At 49.0% G+C, this 21,417-nt stretch overlaps 1 protein-coding gene across 3 annotated transcripts in view; it reads left to right on the top strand.

Moving 5' to 3' along the window:
• Positions 1-20,791, top strand: part of VOPP1 (VOPP1 WW domain binding protein) — a 102,807-nt gene extending 82,016 nt beyond the window's left edge. For 2 of the 3 annotated variants that reach the window (XM_003275018.3, XM_030797048.1), the window contains one exon: positions 18,349-20,791. In XM_003275018.3, the coding sequence (XP_003275066.1) occupies positions 18,349-18,539 (191 nt within the window). In that variant the 3' untranslated portion in view covers positions 18,540-20,791. Of the gene's footprint in view, positions 1-7,311; positions 8,053-18,348 lie in introns of those variants that run through there. The other variant, XM_030797047.1, reaches the window with a different exon arrangement.
• Positions 20,792-21,417: the final 626 nt, after the last annotated feature.

Raw genomic sequence — 21,417 nt, forward strand, 5'->3', positions numbered from 1 at the left:
CAATAATACCCCTGCCATTTTTAATGCTTCTGGACTAGATACTAATTATGTTACTAAATGGTAATTTGCTTAGATATTTTTTTATTGCTGATAATTTGTTTTGTTTTCTCATGTTTTGTCTTTTATTCATGCATTCAACAAGTATTCATTGTGCAGTTACTAGTATACCAAATACTTACAAAGACCGTAGCAATAGACGTTTTTGTACAGGTCACATTTAGTCTGTTTAGTGCATATCACCCATTTTGACATCCCAGGGTCAAAATGAATTAGCTGTTTCTTAATTCTTGTAAAACATTGCCTTAGCCATCTAAAACTCCTACATACTGTGGTGGATAGTGTGGACTTCCTTAGGACACAGGCCAGGGAGCTCTCTGATGACAGCGGAGAGCCAAGGGTCCTGGAGGGCTGGGCCGGCTCCGCTAATCACAGCGCCGGTCTTCTGGCCAGGTGTAGAGTGAGGCTGGGCAGAGGGGTGTTGCTGGTGTCTGCGTCACCCTGCTCCCAGCCACAGTTTCCACCTGGGAGCCTGGGGATGGGACTCTCTATTGAGTGCACACTGTGGATAGGTGGTCAGTTCTAGGAGCCGTGGTTGCCTTCGCTTTTACAAAGTTTCAGTTAAGAAAAATGAGTAAGTCCTAGAGATCTATTGTACAGCATAGGACCTACAGTTAATACAACTGTAATGTATAATTAAAATTTTGCTAAGAGGGTAGGTCTTATGTTAATATATGTTCTTATCACACAAAAATAACAAGAAGAGCGGAGAAAACTTTTGTAGGTAATAGAGATGTTTATGGAATAGAGTGGCGATGGTTTTCTGGATGTGCCCCTGTCTTTAAACTCATCAGGTTGTAGGTCTTAAACATGCACAGCTTTTTGCCTGTCAATCAGACCTCAATAAAGTGGTTTTTAAATAGGAGAGAAGTAGAGGGATTGAATGTAAAAGGAGAAAATTACCTTCTCTCTTTTGTTTTCCTGAGAACAGGCTGTTATCAAGATGCTAAGTCGTTTGCATATTTGTTCTTTTACAGCTTTTTTCCACCAGGTACTCCGCAGGGTTTTCCTTTCAGAAAGAATTTTCTTTATTTTAAAAAATGTTGCTCAGAAAAATATAAATATATATTTCCACAGCAGTTCACTGGGAGCTGTGCCTTAAACTTTTAGGCAGGTTAGTACCATTTTGAATCCGTAAGTGGATTTTAGCCTTTGATATTTGGAAATATTTGAATTGTTTTCAGATTTGTGCTGCATCATAGGGTAAAGTGCAAAATTTCTGTTAAAATGAGAGATGAAAGCTGCCACTCACTGGGTCTCATCTGGATCAGTCAGAGAGGTTTTAGTACAGGGAGAAGCAGCCCCTGCCCCACTTGGCATGGGAGGCCCCACTGCCCCCAGTGCAGGAGGCCACATGTCCCTGGTCCGTGGTCCTGGCCGAGCTCAGAGTCTACCACTCATGTGAACTGGGGCTCTTGTGGTGAGTAGGTGAGTTGCTGAGACTGTGCCTGCAGCTGCATAATTCTTTTGAACCCTGGCATGCCAGGGTTTCGAGAAGAGAATGCATCCCTATGTGCACTCCTTTCTGGCCCCATCCCTCTGTTCTGCACAGCCCTGCACCCCACCTACCCCCGCTCCATCTGTCTGGGAGAATCCCCAGCAACCAGGCCATTAGATCTGCCACATCCCTTATCTCACCCTGGAGCAGTGCCTGCTGGCCGCTGGTCTCCGCCAGCTCCTCCGTCTTCCACTTGGCTATCCTCAGACCCATCCCCATTCCTCTGTGTCCAGTTTGAGTGACCTCCTCTCTCTAGTCCCGCATCGCACTGAGGCCTGCACAAGCCCTCCTTCTGCCTGGAAAATGCCTTCCTCCAAGGTGCCGTTCTGTGTTGTGCCCATAGTGAAGTTGTCTCTGGCTGCTTCACATCCTCCACTTTCTCCCTGGGTCCCCTGCTAGGGGCTTTACCAGCTTTAATGCTCCATGTTTACACTGGGCTCCCCACGGGGCTGTGTACAGGACTCATGGTCTCAGGCACCAAGTAGATGCCTGGCCCTCATCCTCAGGCTGGGTGAACTGCAGGAGCTCCCAGGTTTGCAGCCTGGTAAACCAGGGTCGGGATACATCACAACCACAGTCACAGCCTGGAGCGCAGACCTGCATGAATTGCTGTCGAGGCCCATATTTACTGCACACCTGTTGAGGCGCCTGCAGCAGCTCAAAACACTGCACAGCCTGGACACCTGCCCTCAGTCACCACTGCATGCACAGCTCCAGTACCCGTGTGGGCTTTCGCGCAAACACCTCTATAGTGACAGACCATCATGAGTGTGAGGAAGAGAGTTGAGAATGCTAGGAAACCATGTAAGTAGGAGACTCCATCTGGTGCACAACTCCAGGAAGGCTTCCCATGGAAGAGCCATTTGGATTAAGAATAAGTAAGCCCCCAGCTGTCTACAGCGAGTGGCTGCTGGTCCCAGTGCATCTTCTCTGACCAAAATGTAGACTTGGTTTGCCATCCCTTTTTCATTTTATACTTCTTGCAGGCCTGCAACGGTGTGGCTGATCCCAGGATATCCAGACTGTCATATGAAAGTAGGCTCCCAGGGCTCCCAGTAGTGTACAGTTTCCATCGTTTCTCTGTCAGGTCCAGGGCTGGATCATTTGTTAACAGTGCTGAGCTTGGGAAGAATTCAGCTGTTTCCTAGACAGAGTAATAGTGAACACAAGAATGGGGTCTGCAGGGTCCTGCCTGCTGTTGGTCTGGACACCCACCTCCCCTGAGGGTGGCTTCACCCTGCTGCAGCTGTCTGCTCAGATCCCAGACTATCTGCGGCGTGGGCCCTGGGAGCGTGGGGACTGAGAGGAGGGCCACACAGAGTTTGGCAGTCCAGGGAGAGAGAGGAGCCGAGGGATCCCAATGTCCCATGTGGTCCACAGGGTAAATGTCATGCCCGAGGCTGTCCGGGCAGTGCCAAGGTGTGCAGGCATCTGCACAAAGCAGGGTGGGTGTTAGTGAATTTTCGGCAGAGCCCCATTTTTCCTCTGCTGGTCTGAGAGGGGAAGTGGGTTCAGGCGTGGGATGCCTGTTGATGAAGATGAAAAAGCAGAGGGATTTAGAGGACCCAGACTCATCCACTGGGGCAGGGGAGGGTAGTGGCTCATATCCTGGGGTGTAGGGGGGCTCGCATGGCGCTCCTGCTGGGACCAGCATCACTGATGAGCATGGGAAAGCAAAGAATCTGTGCATTGCAAAGAGGCTCCTGGTCGGGGAGGGGAGGAAATTGGCAGCATTGTGGTCCTGGGGGTTGGTGTGGGTTGGGGCAGGACTCTGAATGTGGTGGAAAGGGGCTGGCAAAGTCAGCATGAGGCTGAGGTTCAGAGGTGGCTCTCCAGGCCAGCCCAGGAACCAGGACCCAAAGGCTGCAGCTGCTGGCCGAAGGGCTCCGGGCCTGGCCGGGTTGTGCAGAGGCTGGAAAATGGGAGGAGTGTGGAGTAGCTGTGGTTTGAGGAAGAGGCCCTGGTCAGGGAGTTAAGAGGCCTGAGGTCTGTGAGACCCAGGGTAGGCCACGGTCCCTTCTAAACCTCAGCACCTTAACTGCAAAATGAAACAGTGTGCAGAAAAGCACTCCTCATTCTGTGTGATCAATGCATATAGTGTCAGCCAAGATGCAGCAGCAGCAGAAAGAGCTCCCTAAATGTCCAACCCCAAATCCTTCCCCATCAGGATGTTGGCAGGGTCCCACCAATATGTTTTCCTGGGTAGAGAGGAAAAAATTGTCTTCATTCATTTATTCACTCACTCTGAAAACATGAGCTAACTAGCTCCAGCCGCTGTGTTCACACAGGTGGAGGGTGTGGGTGAGAATCCTCCCTGCTCTTTAGGAACTGTAGAACGGTGGGGAAAATGTAAAACCTAGGCTGAGGCAGCACAGTAGGCCTGGGGGAAGGAAGGGCTGGCTGGCTGGCTGGCTGGCTGGCTGGCAGGAGGTGGCCTCGGCTGAGTGTGGAGCCCCTGTGATTGAATGTGGCAAGGGGATGGTTAAGGGAGCTCCAAAGAAAACGATGATTGAACTATGGTCCATCTTCTTTGTGGAATATTATGTGGCCACTGAAGTTCATAGTCAAGATCAAGACAATTTGCTGGTACGGCAAGACCATCAAGGTGCAGTTAGGGAAGAGAGCATTGGATAATGTTTTTTGTGAAATGGTCATGAGGCTAACCAGGCCCAGTGACATACACCTGTAGTCCCAGCCAGTCAGGATGCTGAAGTGAGAGGATGGTTTGAGGCCAAGAGCTCAAGACTGTCGTGTACTGTGATTATGCCTGTGAATAGCCACTGTCTTCCAGCCTGGGCAACATAGGTTGACCCTGCCTCTAAAAAATGGTCATGAGTTCAACTATGGAATCCCATAGATGCATAGAGAGAGATTGCAGAGGACAGTCAATAATGAAATCTGTGGTGTTAATGTGATTCAAGTTTTCTTTAAGAATGATTTCCTTTAATGTGACTGAGTTTTCCCATCCACAGATAGTTTTCTTCCGTTCCAGCAGCCATTTGTGGTGAGTTCATTTATGGGTTTCTGACTGTTCATTCTCATGTCTCAATCCTATAATAAGTCTGTCAGCCTGCAGTGACTAAATGACACCAACTGCAAGAAAATGGAAATAGTAGGGAGGGTGTTTTGACAGTTTAATTACCCTCAAGTCATAGCCCAAGCACAAACGGGGCTGCTTCGGTTGTGAGGACATCTGGCTTCAGAACTGGTGGAATGAGGGTCGTTCTTTTCCAGCACGACGGTGCTGTTGACGTGCGGGGATGATGATGGGACAGCCTTGCAGGCCACCTCTCCCCGGTCTCCAGCCCCTGGGGCTCTGGCGTTTCCATTCTGGGTTTTTTCCTGAAGAAACAGCAGGGCAGATGGACCCAGGGTGTGTGGCCGTGGGGGGTTTCTAAGGGTCTGTTGCGTTGCAGGGTCTCACACTCATTGCCTACCCTGTGCTGCCCTGGGCAGCCACCTTCAGGATAGAGATTTTTGAGTTTATGGTTTTGCTGAAAGAAATTAACTGGAAATACTTTTTTGTTTACAAATCACAAATGCCAATCTATTCATACATTCTCATAGCTACCAGAATATTCCTTACCTGTTCATCCCTGATGGCAGAAGGAAACTGGTTGATCAGGGTCAGGGTGAGGGGGTGTGGGTGTGGGAACTGTCTTACTTGGTGACACCCAGGAATTGAGATGGCCTCCCAATATGGCGGGCCGCCTCACCAGCAGGAATGTGTTTCCACAAAGTTCTCCAGCTCTGTCTATCTGACATTCTGTCTCTGTCTCCGTTATTCTTACTCAGCACTTCTCTTTCCAGCCCCTGTGCTGCCCCTCCCCTCCCTGTGACCGCTGCCTCGCTATTACGGTTTGCACAGCCCAGTTTGCATAAAGTGGATACATCTAGAATGTTCTGCCATACAAAAGTGGCAGCTGTTTTTTTATCCATGTGAAAGCATTTAATGTCCTTAGCCACTATAAATAATGACAGATAACACACTTTGCACAGACTGTATTTCAAAAAGAAATTTTTACAGCCTGCCCTGTTGGTAGGCAATTCCTGTTGTTACATTACTCACAACAAAGCTTGCACATCTGTGATCTTTGATCAGTGGGAACAGAAACTTACAGCAGATTTAAGTCCCTTGCCCACTGTCCTCTGCTTCGCCAGTGATGGGGCTGACATGGAGCCCGAGCCCCTGGCCCGTCCTGGTCCACTCATGGGTGCCTGCATCTGGAGGGGCACACTGCACATACCAAGGGTCTCCCTCACATTTGCTCACTCGGGCTCTGGGTCCAACAGGCCCCCCTCTCCCCCCCACCTCACTGGCTGCATTCCTCTCCCCGTGGGAAGCAGAGCCTCCTTCAGATCCCTTGGCTCCCAAGTCTACCATTGCACTTTTCTCCCTAAATGTATTAATATTTGAAATGGCTGCTTCCGGCCCTTCCGAGGGGCGGATGAGGGAAAATGTGGGCCAAACAAGACCGGAGGCCCCTTGTTGCAATGAGGCCTGCAGCCGCACATGAGGTCCCTGTGCCTACACGTCCCACCTGCCATCTGTCACTAAGTGCTCTGTGAACGTACTGTGTGTGCGTCCCGTGTGGGGACGCCCTGTGTGGGCCCTGTGTGGCGGCACAGTGCAGCCACAGGACAGCCGGGGTGATGAGGCAGCTGTCCCCGGCCTGCAGCTCTGGGATGAGGACAGGGCGACAGTGACTTCCGACCTCCTCTCATAGAAAAATGTGGGTGCTGCACCACCCAAAGTGAAAGGCTGAATTTGGAAGTCCCTTTTATCATACACATTCAGATTGCCTGTGGAAATTCAGCAAAAATATGACATATATTTCCATTCTATCTGCCTTTTACCTTCTCAACCTTAAATCAACTTTCAGTTCTCTGTCATGTTTTCTCTTTTTTTTAGAAGACTTCTCATGACTTGGGAAAATACTTCTAAAGGATGTGAAGTGGTGTTTTTCTGTCTGCTGTTTGTTGAGTATCAGTATTTTCAGCCTTGGTTCTCTGTGGTGGAGAAGCTGGCAGGTGGGGAGGTAGGCTGGCTGCTTAGATGAGGCCTGCACATGTGATGATGATTACTGAAAACAAAGCGAGGAGCTTAATTGGGCATGTGGCCATGGGGATTTGTTATTAATTACCTTTGATCTAACTTAGGCAAAAAGGGGAGAAAAAAATTATGGGGTCACAGAATCCCAGGGCTAATCCTAAACAAACAAACAAAAAGAAGCCCTGCACAGTTTTAAAATGTTTCCAGTAATTATGCTTCTGGGAGCAGTGCTGGTTTTGTTGTGCTGAGACTGCCTCTCATGCTGTGGGCTGACGTGGGCTTGTGCTGTTGACAGCAGGAGAAAGTGCGTACTAGATTCATGTCCCGGGGCTGCCCTCACAAAGTACTACACAGACTGGTGGCTTAAAACAGCAGGAATGTGTCTTCCCCCAGTTCTAGAGGCCAGAAGTCGGCGTGTCAGTAGGGTGGGTTGCTTCAGGAGACTCTGAGGGAGTATGAACGCATACTTGTTCACAGTATTCTAAACATCTTTTACAGTAAGCATTGTCTTTGTAGTTATTTCTCTCTCCATTCTATTTCTGGGGTGCCTTTTCTCTCTCTTTTTTTTTGATCAGTTTTGCTACATGTTCATTGTATTATTTCAAAGAAAAAATGTCAAAAGAATCTCAAGGCTGGATGGGATTCTCAAGGGCACCCATCCCAAGCTCACCCCGTGTGAATAATCTCCTTACTCCACACCCAGCTGGCTGGCACAGAGACCACTCCACTGAGGACATGGTGCTGTCCTCAGCAGCTCCAGCCTGCACTGCTGCTCACCCCCACCCCCCAGCGACCGTAGGTTGGAGAAGTGCGTGATGAGGTCACAAAGGAAAGCGCCTGTGCTTCTCCAGGTTCAGTGAAGAAAGACTGGAGCGGGGGTGGAAGAAGGCTCACGAGGATGAATCTCCACAAAGTCAAGTCTGATGTGTTTGACAGCTCCTGGGATGTCTCTACAGTAGCTCCTCTTGAAATCTAAAGCAACATGTCCACATTCTAAACCACTGTCAAAGATAGTAATAAAAGTTAAAAAGTGGGGGGAGGGCAGGGAAACAGACTAGATAAGAAACAGCAAGGAAACAAAAACAAAACGTGACAGAGGAAGATCATCCACAGTCTATATGGCAGTGAAGAGGAATGTGCTAACACTCCTCTGTAAGAAGAAAAAGACGACTGGGTGCAGTGGCTCACGCTGGTAATCCCAGCACTTTGGGGAAGCTGAGGCAGGTGGATCACCTGAGGTCAGGAGTTCGAGACCAGCCTGACCAATATGATGAAACCCTGTCTCTACTAAAAATACAAAAATTAGCCAGGCATGGTGGCATGCGCCTCTAATCCCAGCTACTCGGGAGGCTGAGACAGGAGAATTGCTTGAACCCAGGAGGCAGAGGTTGCAATGATCTGATAGCGCCATTGCACTCCAACCTAGGCAACAAGAGCGAAATTCCATCTCAAAAAAAAAAGAAGAAGAAAAGAAAAAAGGACCAACATGTTGTGTTAAAATCAATATCCAAGTATATTCTGCTTTAATGAGAGAGGCTAAAGAGCATGACATGGGAAAGTAACAGGAATTCACCAGGAGGGATTAGCAAAGAAGGGGCGGGGTCAAAGGTGACTTGGGAGCCGCATAGGAGAACTTTTGGAGAGAATCATAAACCTAAGCAAAGGAACCCGAGAGAGAGCTGTAAGAGGCACTGCCCCACTTGGCCAGGATGGGGCACTGGGGTGGTGAGGACAGAGCAGGGATGGGGTCCTTCCTGGGCCCAGAGCTCATGGAACTTACTGAAGGGTTGAGTGAAGGGAGGGACCTACCTTTCATGACTCAGATTCCCCCTCTGTAAGGAGGGATGGTAATCATATCATGTTATCAGGATCCATAGACACTTATCAAGTGCCTCGCACCTGCTACTCAAATTACAGCCTGAAGACATGCATGGTCCCTGGAGCCTGTTCTCCCTCACCCCAGCGCCACCCAGAGCCGCTGAGTCAGGGTCTGTATTTCAGCAAGGTGAATGACGAAATAGGTGATGCAGGATGCCCCCTGCACTGAGAAGCGCTATAGGTTTGATGAAGACACAAGCATTGAAGGATGGGCTGTGCTGGCTACAGTCATGTAAATTCAGCATTAAGAATAGTGTGAGCACCTGTGAACTCTGCAGAGCTGGAGTGAAAGTGAGTGCTCGTCTCTTGAAATAACATGACTGCTTTTACTCTAATTTCTGGCAGATGCTTGAGGATCTGCTCTGTGGGATGCACTGGAATTCTCTTTATTAAAACAGTTATTTTTGCTTTTGTTTAAAAAAAATCAGCAGCAGCAAGCAAAACCGTTGTCTTCACTCAACTTCTGATTTATACAGCTAGGAAAGAAAAAGTGAAAACTTAGAGTGGGGGTTTCATTTTCTACTTAATCTTGCTCACTAAGTTTGTCTATGCCTTTTCTTGTGGGACATTAGGGCCCCGATGTCTTAAAGCAATGTTCACATGCATCTCAGCTGTGTTTCAAGTGTATGGTCTCTGTAAACCCTAACAGGTCGGCCTGAAGGCTGGGTGCCTAATAACCACATGTGTTTAACTCCCTTCCTCCTCTCGGCCAGACGCGGTGGCTCACGCCTGTAATCCCAGCACTTTGGGAGGCCAAGGCAGGCAGATCATGAGGTCAGGAGATTGAGACTGCCATGACTAACACGGTGAAACCCCATCTCTACTAAAAAAAAAAAAAAAAAAAAAAAAAAAATTAGCCAGGCGTGGTGGCGGGTGCCTGTAGTCCCAGCGACTCGGGAGACTGAGGCAGGAGAATGGCGTGAACCCAGGAGGCGGAGCTTGCAGTGAGCCTAGATAGCACCACTGCACTCCAGCCTGAGTGAAAGAGCGAGACTCCGTCTCAAAAAAAAAAAACAAAAAACAAAAAAACAAAAAAACACAACAACCAAAAAGCCTTCCTTCTTCCTTTCTTCCCCAAAAGGCAGTAGCAGGAGGTTCTTTTTTGTAATGGATAATGTATGTACCTCAAGAGGAAATGTACAGTGTATACAATGAAAGAAGAAATATACAGTCTGCAGTCCAATTCCCTTCCTCCTGCTTATCAGTTTTTTTGTGTATTCTTTGAGAAATATTCCATAGATTTACTAATATATGCATGTGAAAAGGAAGTCCTTTTAATACTGATAAAAATCACCTTTTATAAAAGGTGAAGATATAATAGTCATGTCTTAAGTTAATTTTCAAAGTATGTAAAACAAAAATGTAAAAATATGACAGAGTGATGGAAACTGTAGGAGTGTCAATGCATTGCTATTAATCTGATCAAAATATAAAAATAAATGGAACATTTGAAAGAAGCACTTAGATTTCACTACAAAGGTGTCTGAATACGTTTATAGAAGTAGAAGCTGCATACCTCCGGATACTAGGGGCTTTGTTTCAAACTTCGTGCCTCTCTGGCAGTTTTGGGAAAGTTGCTTAGTTCTCTGAGCCTCAAGCCCCTGAAGCTGGGATCCTAAGAGTACTTCCTTCGTGTCCCCTGCTGAGCACAGGGCTGGAGAGTCAGCACTCACTGAGGGGCAGTAGTTACTACTCCCAGTAGGACATCTGCAGTTTGCAGATGTCTGTAAATGAACAAATGCATGTTCTGCACCCACTTGGAAATGAAAGGCCAGTCCCATAAATTATGTATTGAGTCAAAAAGGTGGGAGTGGAGGACCCTGCAGTGCTGGTTCTTTCCTCCGCCCTCTTTCCAGGCCCCACCTCTGTTCTTCCAGGGCTCCAGCCAGGAGCCTTGGGGCCAGTTGGCCTTTCCTTGGGGCCAGGTGGCACCACCCTGGCTGCCACCACCCTTTATTCAGACTCTGATGAGAGCCTCCCTGGTGGTTCTCTTGCTGCCCCTTGCTTCCAGCAAGGCAGCCAGAGTCACAACAGGAGCCAGGGCTTGTGCTCCCAACACTCCCATGGGCCCACTGTGCCACAGAAGCACTTTGAGAGGCCAAGGAGACCCTCTCTTCTCTCAGCACCCCTCCTGGCTGCCCAGCGGGCTCTGACCTCTCCTGTGGCCCCTCCTGGCTCATTCCCCTGCAGCCACTCACTGGCCTGTGGCTTGTCCTGAGACCCTCCAGGTAGCCATTCCTCTGCCTGAAAGGCTGTTTCTCCGTGGACACGCCCAGATACACGGCACGTTCCTCCAGTACCTGCTGCCTGCCCCTTCTGCCCAACAGTTCCATTTCCTTGAGGTCCTTCACCTCCTCATGAGGCCTGCAGACACAAGGAAAAATGGCACTGCCCTTCCCCCTCCCCTTTTGGCTTTTCTTTTTTCAATTTTCCTGCTTTATTTTCATCTTTAGCACTTATCACCAACTAACCTATTTTTCTTACCTTGCTCATCGTCTCTCTAAACTGCAAGTAACATGAGAACTGAGATTTTCTGTTTTTGTCATTGTTACATCCTCAGTGCCCAGAACAGTGCTGGCACTCAGTGAGAATTCAGTCTTTGTTGAATACACAAATGGACATAGGCGCCAATGAAATGAATGCAACAGTATATGCAGTACATGTTCAGCAAATTTTTAGAGGCATTAATAGATTCATAGCTTTATTCTGTTAAAAGTTTATGAAAAAGCAAATGAACTGAGCTCTCCTCAAAAGAGGCTCAGAAATTAATAAAGTCACAGAAATGTATAAAGAGTGGGTAAAATTAAGCCCGGGAAGTAGAGATGGGAGAAATTATAAATAAAATACAGATTAATTGTAAAAATCAGAAAAATATAATTATAAATCTAAAAGTTAGCAGTTGATAAAAAGCAATAGAGCAAATTACATTGCTTGTTCCCCTCCTGATAAATCTAATCAATAAAGGAGAAGAACACAAAAATAAAAGCATAAATTAAAACACTACAGATTCAAAGGAGTTGAAAATCACAAGGAAGTATTCATGAATTGGAAAATCTGGTAAGATGGCAAAGTGTACGATACCAAAGTGCGTAAAGACATTGAAAATTTCGATAACTCAAAAAGCAAGCAAGAGCTTGAAGACGTTTTCAAAGAATTGTCTCCCAGAATGTCTTTAAATTCATATGGCTTTTTTGAAACTTTTAAGAAACAATTCATTTTAACGAATGTATCAATTACTGCAAATCATAGGAATGCTACCTATCCATGTTGTAAAGTTAGTATAACTTGGGAACAAACACCAAAATAAAATTATATCGAATCATATTTAGGAAACTGAATTAAGCAATGTGTCAAAATAGTAAACCGTCATAACCAACATGATCTTCCTGACAAAAGATCGTTTTATTTTAGGCACGCAATTAACGTTATAAGTTATATCAAAAAGCAATGATTGTCTCAGTAGGTGCTGAAGAGGCTGTCAGTACAATTTGATAAATATACCTTATCAAAACTCTCTCCAAACTAGCCATGTAAGGCCTTTTATTAATATAATAAAGACCTCATGTAAATTCCTGGGTTCCGGGCTCAAGCCTTCCACTGCGTGCTCCGTGTTACCAGCTATGCCTTTTGAACGGGAAATGTTGCATAAATAATTGTTGAGTATGCACTTTAGATTCTTTGCTAACATCACATTTAGTGAAACTATAAAAGAATTCTCATGAAAATTGGATTGCTTAGTAGCATAACTGATATTTAATAATATTTAATATTGCTCTAAAATTTCTGGCTAAAATGAAAATATTCAACCATCAGGAAGGAGAAACAAAACTATTACTATTTGTAAACAGTTTATCAGTACTTACCTAAAAATCCTGGAGAATGAGCTCAGAAATATTTTTAAGAGTTGAGACAGCTGAGCAAAATGAACAGCTACAACCTCAAACTAAAGCAAACTAGAAAGCTCAGAGGACACAGAAATGCCAGTACTGAGCTGGCAACACCTCTATTGTTTGTGAAAATGTTCTCTGGAAGAGGTAGTTCAAGGCTTTTGGCTACAAGTAACACATACCCCAATTCAGCCAGCTTCAAAAATAAGAAAGAATTGTCTCTTATGATAGAAAGTCACATAGAGGAAGGGCCATGGTTTAACTGCATGGCTTAGTAGCATCCTCGGGCTGGTCTCCTTCCATGGGCCCCTGCTGCCCCCCTCAGCTCCTCCCCCTCCAGCTCTCCTTCCTGGCTGAGAGAGGTCTGCCTGGGTCCTCACGGATGCAACAGTGTCCACTGGGAGGAGAGTCCCTTGAGCACATTGTGTAATTTATTTGGACTTCGGCTTTTGAATCTGTAAAATTGAAATAGTGTGTATCTCATAGCATTCCTCTGTGGCTAGAGTGACAGGCTGTATGTGAGATACATGGATCTGTGAGGAAAATGCACTTAGCATGTCATAGGACCCTGAGGTCCTGGTTCTCTTCCACGCTTCCTGCACTGAGAGGTACTTGGTCAGAGGCAGGCAATCTGAATGCTCTCCCCAACATCCGGTCAGTTCTGATTTATCTTAGTCTTTCATTTTCCCTCACCCATTTTTTTTTCTCTCCCTTTCAGTTTGCAAACCATTCTCTTTGGGAGAGAATACCATTTAAGGTAGTTTCTTTTGCTATTTGTTTTATTTCGTAATCTTTATTCTCTGTGCGCATGCAAAGCCCCCTTTTTTGGCTAGAGTCATTGCTTCAAGCTGCAGCTCCCTTGGGCTTTGTTTTCCTGACTTCATTCTGTATTTGCTCCTGGTAATAACCTCATTTTGTAATTTTGCTCTTTAGTCACAGAGCTTCATTTGGGACACTCACATTTTTGTTCTCACCATGCTTATTTGTGATTAAGGAGTTGAGGTTATGACTTTAAGGTGCTTTCGATTCCAGAGCCATGTGCCATAGAATCATCTGTGGTTTGTGGGAACGTCTTTGCCGTGATCTCTCTGAAGTCTGTGGGCACATTCCAGGCCCTGCTGGTCTTCTGTCCGCAGGCTTCCTGCAGAGAATGAAGTGTCCTTGCTTTCTCTTTCCTAAATGCGTCTCTGCCTCTGTGAGAACTGGGTCCACCTTCTCTCGGTTGCTCTTCTTTGTGGGAGCCTGAATGGTAAGCATGGCCAGCGTCCTGTGAGGAGTTGTTGTAGCCAAATGAGCAGAAGCTGAGCAGCTGTCTGGGTGGGCGCGGCCTCTGCGTGCTGCTTCCCCGGCCATGCTGCCTCCACCTGGCCAGGGTCCCTCAGCTACTCACATGAGGCTCTGGTGTCCGGCCCCGCTGCCTTTTAACCTCAACTACAGCCTCTCCAGTGTGGTCACCAATTTTTTCACCTAAGAGTTCATGTTCTTGACAAGTACACAGTTTATTCATCTTCTATCCGTTCTCTTTTATATTCCAAATACCTCTCCATCTCCATGTTCAAATATTTCAATCCCATCCCACCAATTCCTGGCAGGATCCATCACTGTGGCTATGAACACGAAGATACCAATTAGACTGGATGCAAGTGCTGGCGTTTCTGGTTCTGCAGCGTGAGTGGCCACATTGCAAACATAGCCTGGCTGCCTCTAATCTACAAAGACCACACTCCCGCCCCTCCCTCACCTGCAGCGGGGGTTGGGGTCCTCCCCTCCACAGGAGCCATGGGCTTGGCACAGGCTTGCTGAGTGGGGCAGCCAGTCACTCCTGTCATATCAGAAACAGGTGTGTCTCAGGAAACCCATGCACACCCACCACAATCTGGCAGCGCCAAAGTCCAGATCCAAGTTGCCACTCGTCCCCCCTTCAGTCACTCCTCCCATGTATTTATGGAACGTCTGCCACATGCAAGGTGCCATTCTGGGCTCTCAGGGCACCAGGATGAGTGATGCTCTGTTCCTCATGTTCAGAAGGCTCAAAATCATACCGTACTAGGCAATTGCTGCATACTCACGGACATGCCTTGTTCTGGGTACCAGAGGACAGGGGTGCCTGCTCAGCTGGGAAGGCAGTGACAGGCAGCAAGAGGGGGCTGCCTGGTGATTCTGAGCTGAGACTAAAAGATACATGGGAATTAGCCAGACCAGAGGCTGGGAGGAGCCTGGCATGAGGTGGTCAAAGGCATTCCAGGAGACATGGTCTGGGTGGTGAAAACCTGGGATATGTTATCTAGTGAGGGCCCAGGGAGGGCAGACCGGATCCAGGCAGTGTGGTTACTGCTGGAGATGAAGAATAGGGCAGGCGGTGAGACACAAGGCTCTGAAGTGGGCAGGAGCCCCTCATAGCAGGCGCCGTCCCTCTGGAGAGCTCACCATCCCATGAGTGATTGGTGGGAAGGAGTGTAGGGCCAAGCCTGCCACAGCTTGGGTGGCAGGAATGAGCTCTGCCCATGCTGCCCTGTGTTGAGGCTCCTGCCCATGGCTGGAGGAGTAGCTGGGCCAGAGGGGACAGAGCAGGGAAGCCAGGGCATGGCTGGAGAGGAGGAGAGGTGAGACCAGAGACTCACGTGCCCTGGGTTGGGAGGGGCTGACTAAAATGATGTGGGGATCCTGGTGGAGCTGGAATGCTGTCAGGAGTCAGGCCCTGGGCCCCTGGCCTCTGTCCCCTGTCCCTCCTGGGCCACATACTGTCAGCCACCTCTCCCTCTCCCTGCATTTCCACCCCTCCTTCTGTGGCCTGCTAGACTCTTGCATCCCCAGGAAAGATTGGCCCAGCCCCCACGACACGCCACTGGCCAGTCAGCTGGGCTAGAGAGGTGGCAGGTCCTGCTAAGAATACAGGCTGCCTGGCCAGCCTCCTGGCACCTGCAGGGCTAGGCCAGCTCACTGAGAAGGAGTGATTGTCAATTAACATCACAGTGTGTCCTCGAAGTCTTTGCTGAGCCTGGAGCTCCCTTTCAAACCATGCCAAGACTCCCAGTGAGGAGGAAATGATGGCGTTCAGAGTAAAACGACTCCAGCATTGTCCAGAGACAGATGACATGCCAAGGGTGTGAGTGCAGTCCGGCTGGGAGGCTGGCTGTGGCGGCCCTTAATTCTTAGACGGCGCACCACACAGGAGCCCGTGATGCCCCCAGTCTCCTGTGGCTCTCCCATCCCACCCTTGCCTGAACTTCTTCCCCCACTTCACCATCCTGTTTCGAGAGACGCCTGTCATCATAGGAAGAGTCTGACTTTCTGGTTCTCTACTGGGTTCAAGTTGTGGTGCTGCTATAGCAGTAGTGTGACCTTGGTGAGGCACGCACTCTTGCAGAGCCTCTGTTCTCCCACCCAATCCCCATCCCATGCCGTTCCCCACAGTGCACATACGGCACAGGCTGGCCTGAGGGACACTGGTGACGTGAGGGGCAGCCATGGTTTTACTCACCTCTCCTTACCCTTTCTACTGCATCTTCTGGAGAAAGTCTTCCTGCAACCCCAGCCTCTTCCTAGAATGTTTTGTGTATTTTCTTTAACTGAACCATCAACCACAAACCAGAACTGAAGGGCTCCTCCCAGGGCACACCCCGTGTAGGGAAGGTAGGGATGGTGGAGTCCTCTTGCTCCTGGCTGTCACCTCTGTGCAGATTGTCCCCACCACATCAAATCCTGCACCAGTGGGCCTGTCGCTTCTTGTCACTATTTTGGCTCCCATCTGTGACCGTCACGCACTGCTCCCTTCGTCCTTGAGGCTTTTGGTCAGTTCTCCTGTTGCCCTTTCCCACATCCCTGTCAGCAAATGAATCATCTGGACCTGCTTCGCCTGGCAGTGGAGGCTGCCGGCCATGTTCACCTGCCCCTCTGCCAAACCCATGGTGGCCGAGTCCCTTGCTGTGCTTTTCAGGGCCACACCCCACATGGCTCTGCCCACTCGGCCCACTGTCTGGGGTGTCTTCCTGTGCACCAGCTCCCAGCTAGTGGGCTCCAAGTGCTTTACCAGAGGCCCTTACCCTCACCGAGCTGTGTTTTCCCCGAAAGTTCTCTGTCCTGTGTGTCTGTCCCCACCCCTTCCCATATGCGCAAGTGTTTCCATCCTTACAAAGGCACCTTCCCTTGCCCTGCATGCCTTCCAACTGCCACCCACCCCCTCCTACAGTCTTCATCCCCACCCTGGACTGTTTCTGCCTGCTGCAGCAGGGACCTGTGTCTACCATGGTGTGAAACTGCAGAGAAAGAGCACGGGAACCCCAAAGCCATAGTCACTGGAAATGTGCCATGCTTATTTCGAGCTCTCTTCAGCTGGGGAGAGAACATCACTTCTTCCTGAAAATTCTTCACCCCTTGCTGCCCTGGCTCCTGGCACGCCACCTCCTGCCACATCTTCCCATTGCCTATGCGTCCTTCTCATCAGCCTTAGACACTTCATGCTCCTCTCCTGGCCTCAGTGCTGCTCCTTCCTGCAGCCTTCTCCTGGGCACGCCCACGTTTCCACCACCACCTTCCCACAGGAGGCTCCAGCTCCAGAGCTGCTTCCGCCCTCTCCAGTCCAGCAGGGACTTTTTCATCTGTCCCGCCCTTGTCCTGGTGCTGCTGTAGCAGTAGTGTGGCCTTGGTAAGGCACTAATTCTTGCAGTGCCCCTGTTCTCCTGTATTGCCCTGCCTGTTGGGGGGCCCTTATTGAGACCAGAACCTAGGGCCTTTTCTTCTCAGCCCTTGTCTCCCCCGCTGTGCGCTCCCCATCGAGTCAATCCCAGGCCAGTCATTTCCGACAGCCCTCAGCGCCTCATTCTCTCTTCTCCATTTTTTCTCTAATATTCAGAAGCCTTCATCATGTCTTGCCTAGACGATTGCAATGCCCTCTTTTTAAAAATCCTTGGTTTTTTAATTGTGTAACATATAGCAAGATCCAGATCTAAATAAAACATAATCTCTGCCCTTGGGAAACTCACGGTAATGGCAGTAGGTCGACTTCTAAATAGAACACACCCAAGGCAGCGGGCGAGATGCATCAGAGCAGTGCAGTTGGCATCTGTGGGACCACACGGCATCTCAGGTGGCGTCTGTGGGATGGCACAGCCTACACAATATTCACACACGGGCAGCTTCTTTGACACTTGAGTGTCTCCCTGAGCTAAATGAAGCCTCACTTCAAATACACCTGAGTCCTGTCACAAAATCAGCTATACCCAGGGAACACCCAACACTTTCACGGTTTTGCCTGATTCTTTATTTACATATGCATAATTCTATAGTGTTAATCTGCATGATCACAGTAACCAGACTGAAAACAGCACCTCAGAGTGAGGGCTAGATTTGGGGTCGGGTATCCAGCCTGTGCCCTCCCGTCACGTCACCTTCCATGGTGCCCCCATGCCCTGCTCCTCAGCTTGTCACTAGGAAGTCAGCCTGTGGCTCCACTCCTGACCCGTGGAGTGTCGATCAGCTGCAGCCCGGCTATGTGTGCCCAGGTGCACGGCCTCCTTGCCTGTGAGTAACTCCCACCCTGAGGACACGCTAGCCCGGCAGGGAGAATGGACCTTACTTCAGAAATGGTCACCAGCCAGTGGCGTGCCCAGAGGGGTTGTGGAGCTGCTGCGATAATGCCAGCCTGAGTCGCGGAGCCTGGGTGGTCTTTGCAGCTCTTCCCATAGTTCACCACAGACGGCCTTACCTTACTGTGGCCCAGTTTCCTCCACCCTAATGTGTGAACTGGTAACGTGGAGTGTAGCCCAGTAGAATCAAAGCCCCGAAAGGGCAGGGACCTGCCTGTTGTGTTGCTTGTCACCACAGCCCAGGTGCCCCCTCACCGGGCATGTTGGGTCCTTCATACACTGTTGCTGAGTGAACAGCGGGGCGTGGTCTGCTGGCCCTGCAGCCTGCACATACTCAGGGTGTGATGGGGCTTTCCCTTCTGTGCTCACCTATGTTCGTCTGTCTTTCAGGAGCCCAGCAGCTGGGGCCGCCCTATTACACCGACCCAGGAGGACCCGGGATGAACCCTGTCGGGAATTCCATGGCAATGGCTTTCCAGGTCCCACCCAACTCACCCCAGGGGAGTGTGGCCTGCCCTCCCCCTCCAGCCTACTGCAACACGCCTCCGCCCCCGTACGAACAGGTAGTGAAGGCCAAGTAGCGCGGTGCCCACGTGCAAGAGGAGAGACAGGAGAGGGCCTTTCCCTGGCCTTTCTGTCGCCGTTGATGTTCACTTCCAGGAATGGTCTCATGGGCCGCTAAGGGCAGTTCCTCTGATATCCTCACAGCAAGCACAGCTCTCTTTCAGGCTTTCCATAGAGGACAATATATGAACTCACACTGTGTCTCCTCTGTTGCTTCTGTTTCTGACGCAGTCTGTGCTCTCAGCTGGTAGTATGGTGATAGTCCGCGAGGGCTGACGTCCTTACGGTGGCGTGAGCAGATCTACAGCAGAGAGACTGAGAGGAAGAAGGCAGTGCTGGAGGTGCAGGTGGCATGTAGAGGGGCCAGGCCGAGCATCCCAGGCAAGCATCCTTCTGCCAGGTATTAATAGGAAGCCCCATGCTGGGCGGCTCAGCCGATGAAGCAGCAGCCGACTGAGCTGAGCCCAGCAGGTCGTCTGCTCCAGCCTGTCCTCTTGTCAGCCTTCCTCTTCCAAAAGCTGTTGGAGAGACATTCAGGAGAGAGCAAGCCCTTTGTCATGTTTCTGTCTCTGTTCATATCCTAAAGATAGACTTCTCCTGCACCACCAGGGAAGGGTAGCGCGTGCAGCTCTCACCGCAGGATGGGGTCTAGAATCAGGCTCGCCTTGGAGGCCTGACAGTGATCTGACGTCCACTAAGCAAATTTATTTAAATTCATGGGAAATCACTTCCTGCCCCAAAGTGAGACATTGCATTTTGTGAGCTCTTGGTCTGATTTGGAGAAATTACTGTTACCCGTTTTTTTGGTGTGTTTATGGAAGTGCATGTAGAGCGTCCTGCCCTTTGAAATCAGACTGGGCATGTGTCTTCCCTAGACATCACCGCCTCTCCAGGGCATTCTCAGGCCCGGGGGTCTCCTTCCCTCAGGCAGCTCCAGTGGTGGGTTCTGAAGGGTGCTTTCAAAGCAGGGGGCACATCTGGCTGGGAAGTCACATGGACCCTTCCAGGGAGAGAGACCAGCTGAGGCGTCTCTCTCTGAGGTTGTGTTGGGTCTAAGCGGGTGTGTGCTGGGCTCCAAGGAGGAGGAGCTTGCTGGGAAAAGACAGGAGAAGTACTGACTCAACTGCACTGACCATGTTGTCATAATTAGAATAAAGAAGAAGTGGTGGGAAATGCACATTCCTGGGTAGGAATCACAGCTCACCCCGGGATCTCACAGGTAGTCTCCTGAGTAGTTGACGGCTAGCGGGGAGCTAGTTCCACCGCGTAGTTATAGTGTTGATGTGTGAACGCTGACTTGTCCTGTGTGCTAAGAGCTACGCAGCTTAGCTGAGGCGCCTAGATTACTAGATGTGCTGTATCACGGGGAATGAGGTGGGTGCTTATTTTTTAATGAACTAATCAGAGCCTCTTGAGAAATTGTTACTCATTGAACTGGAGCATCAAGACATCACATGGAAGTGGATACAGAGTGATTTGGTGTCTGTGCTTTTCACTCTGAGGACGTTGAATCGGAGAACCTCCTGGGGAATTTTGTGGGAAACACTTGGGAACAAAACAGACACTCTGGGAATGCAGTTGCAAGCACAGATGCTGCCACCAATGTCTCTCACCACCCTGGTGTGACTGCTGACTGCCAGCGTGGTACCTCCCATGCTGCAGGCCGCCATCTAAATGAGACAACAAAGCACAATGTTCACTGTTTACAACCAAGACAACTGCGTGGGTCCAAACACTCCTTCCTCCAGGTCATTTGTTTTGCATTTTTAATGTCGGTTTCTCCCTTTATTTTTTGTAATGAAAAAGCACACTAAGCTGCCCCTGGAACCGGGTGCAGCTGAATAGGCACCCGAAGGTCCATGACTAAATTTCTTTTGTCTTTTTGATAGCAAATTATGTTAAGAGACAGTGATGGCTAGGGCTCAACAATTTTGTATTCCCATGTTTGTGTGAGACAGATTTTGTTTTCCCTTGAACTTGGTTAGAATTGTGCTACTGTGAACGCTGGTCCTGCATATGGAAGTCCCACTTCGGTGACATTTCCTGGCCATTCTTGTTTCCATTGTGTGGATGGTGGGTTGTGCCCACTTCCTGGAGTGAGACAGCTCCTGGCATGTGGAATTCCCGGGGCGTCCGTGGTTCAGAGTAAACTTGAAGCAGATCTGTGCATGCTTTTCCTCTGCAACAATTGGCTCATTTCTCTTTTTTGTTCTCTTTTGATAGGATCCTGTTTCCTATGTGTGCAAAATAAAAGTAAATTTGGGCATGTGCTTTGATTGTTTTGTGGGGGAGTGGGAAAGAGGGTGGAGATGAAGTTTCTAATGAGGAAGGGTGTACAGCAGATCCTTGGTTCAGTGGGGTGGGGTGGGTGGAGGATGCACCTGGTCTCAGGGGAACCAGAAACTAGATGTTATTTGAGAATGTAAGATACAAGCTATGGAGACAATTGTCCCCGGTGAGTAGGAAGACAGAAGCATCGCTAAAGTAATGTATTGTTGATATTGTTAGTTAACCTTGAGCTAGGGCTGTTTTTCACAGGTGGGGGGAGCCTTCATTTTAAAACACAGCTCTGCTTGGTCAGAAATAACACTTCACTCACAGATGCTACTGAAGAGTGTAGCTGCTACAGTTAAACTGCATTTTAATTATTTATTTTTTATTTTATTTTATGTTTTAGAGATGGGGTCTCACTGCGTTTCCCAGGCTGGTCTCAAACTATTGGCCTCAAGCAATTCTCCTACCCCAGCCTCACAAGCTGTATTTTAGATGTATCACTAATTGACATAATGTTTGCAAAGAAGCATTTTCTTTCTTTTTTTTTTTTTTTGAGACGGAGTCTTGCTCTGTCACCCAAGCTGGAGTGCAATGGCGCAATCTCGGCTCACTGCAAGCTCC

The sequence above is a fragment of the Nomascus leucogenys genome, chromosome 17, assembly GCF_006542625.1.
Source record: "Nomascus leucogenys isolate Asia chromosome 17, Asia_NLE_v1, whole genome shotgun sequence".
NCBI classification, from domain to species: Eukaryota; Metazoa; Chordata; class Mammalia; order Primates; family Hylobatidae; genus Nomascus; species Nomascus leucogenys.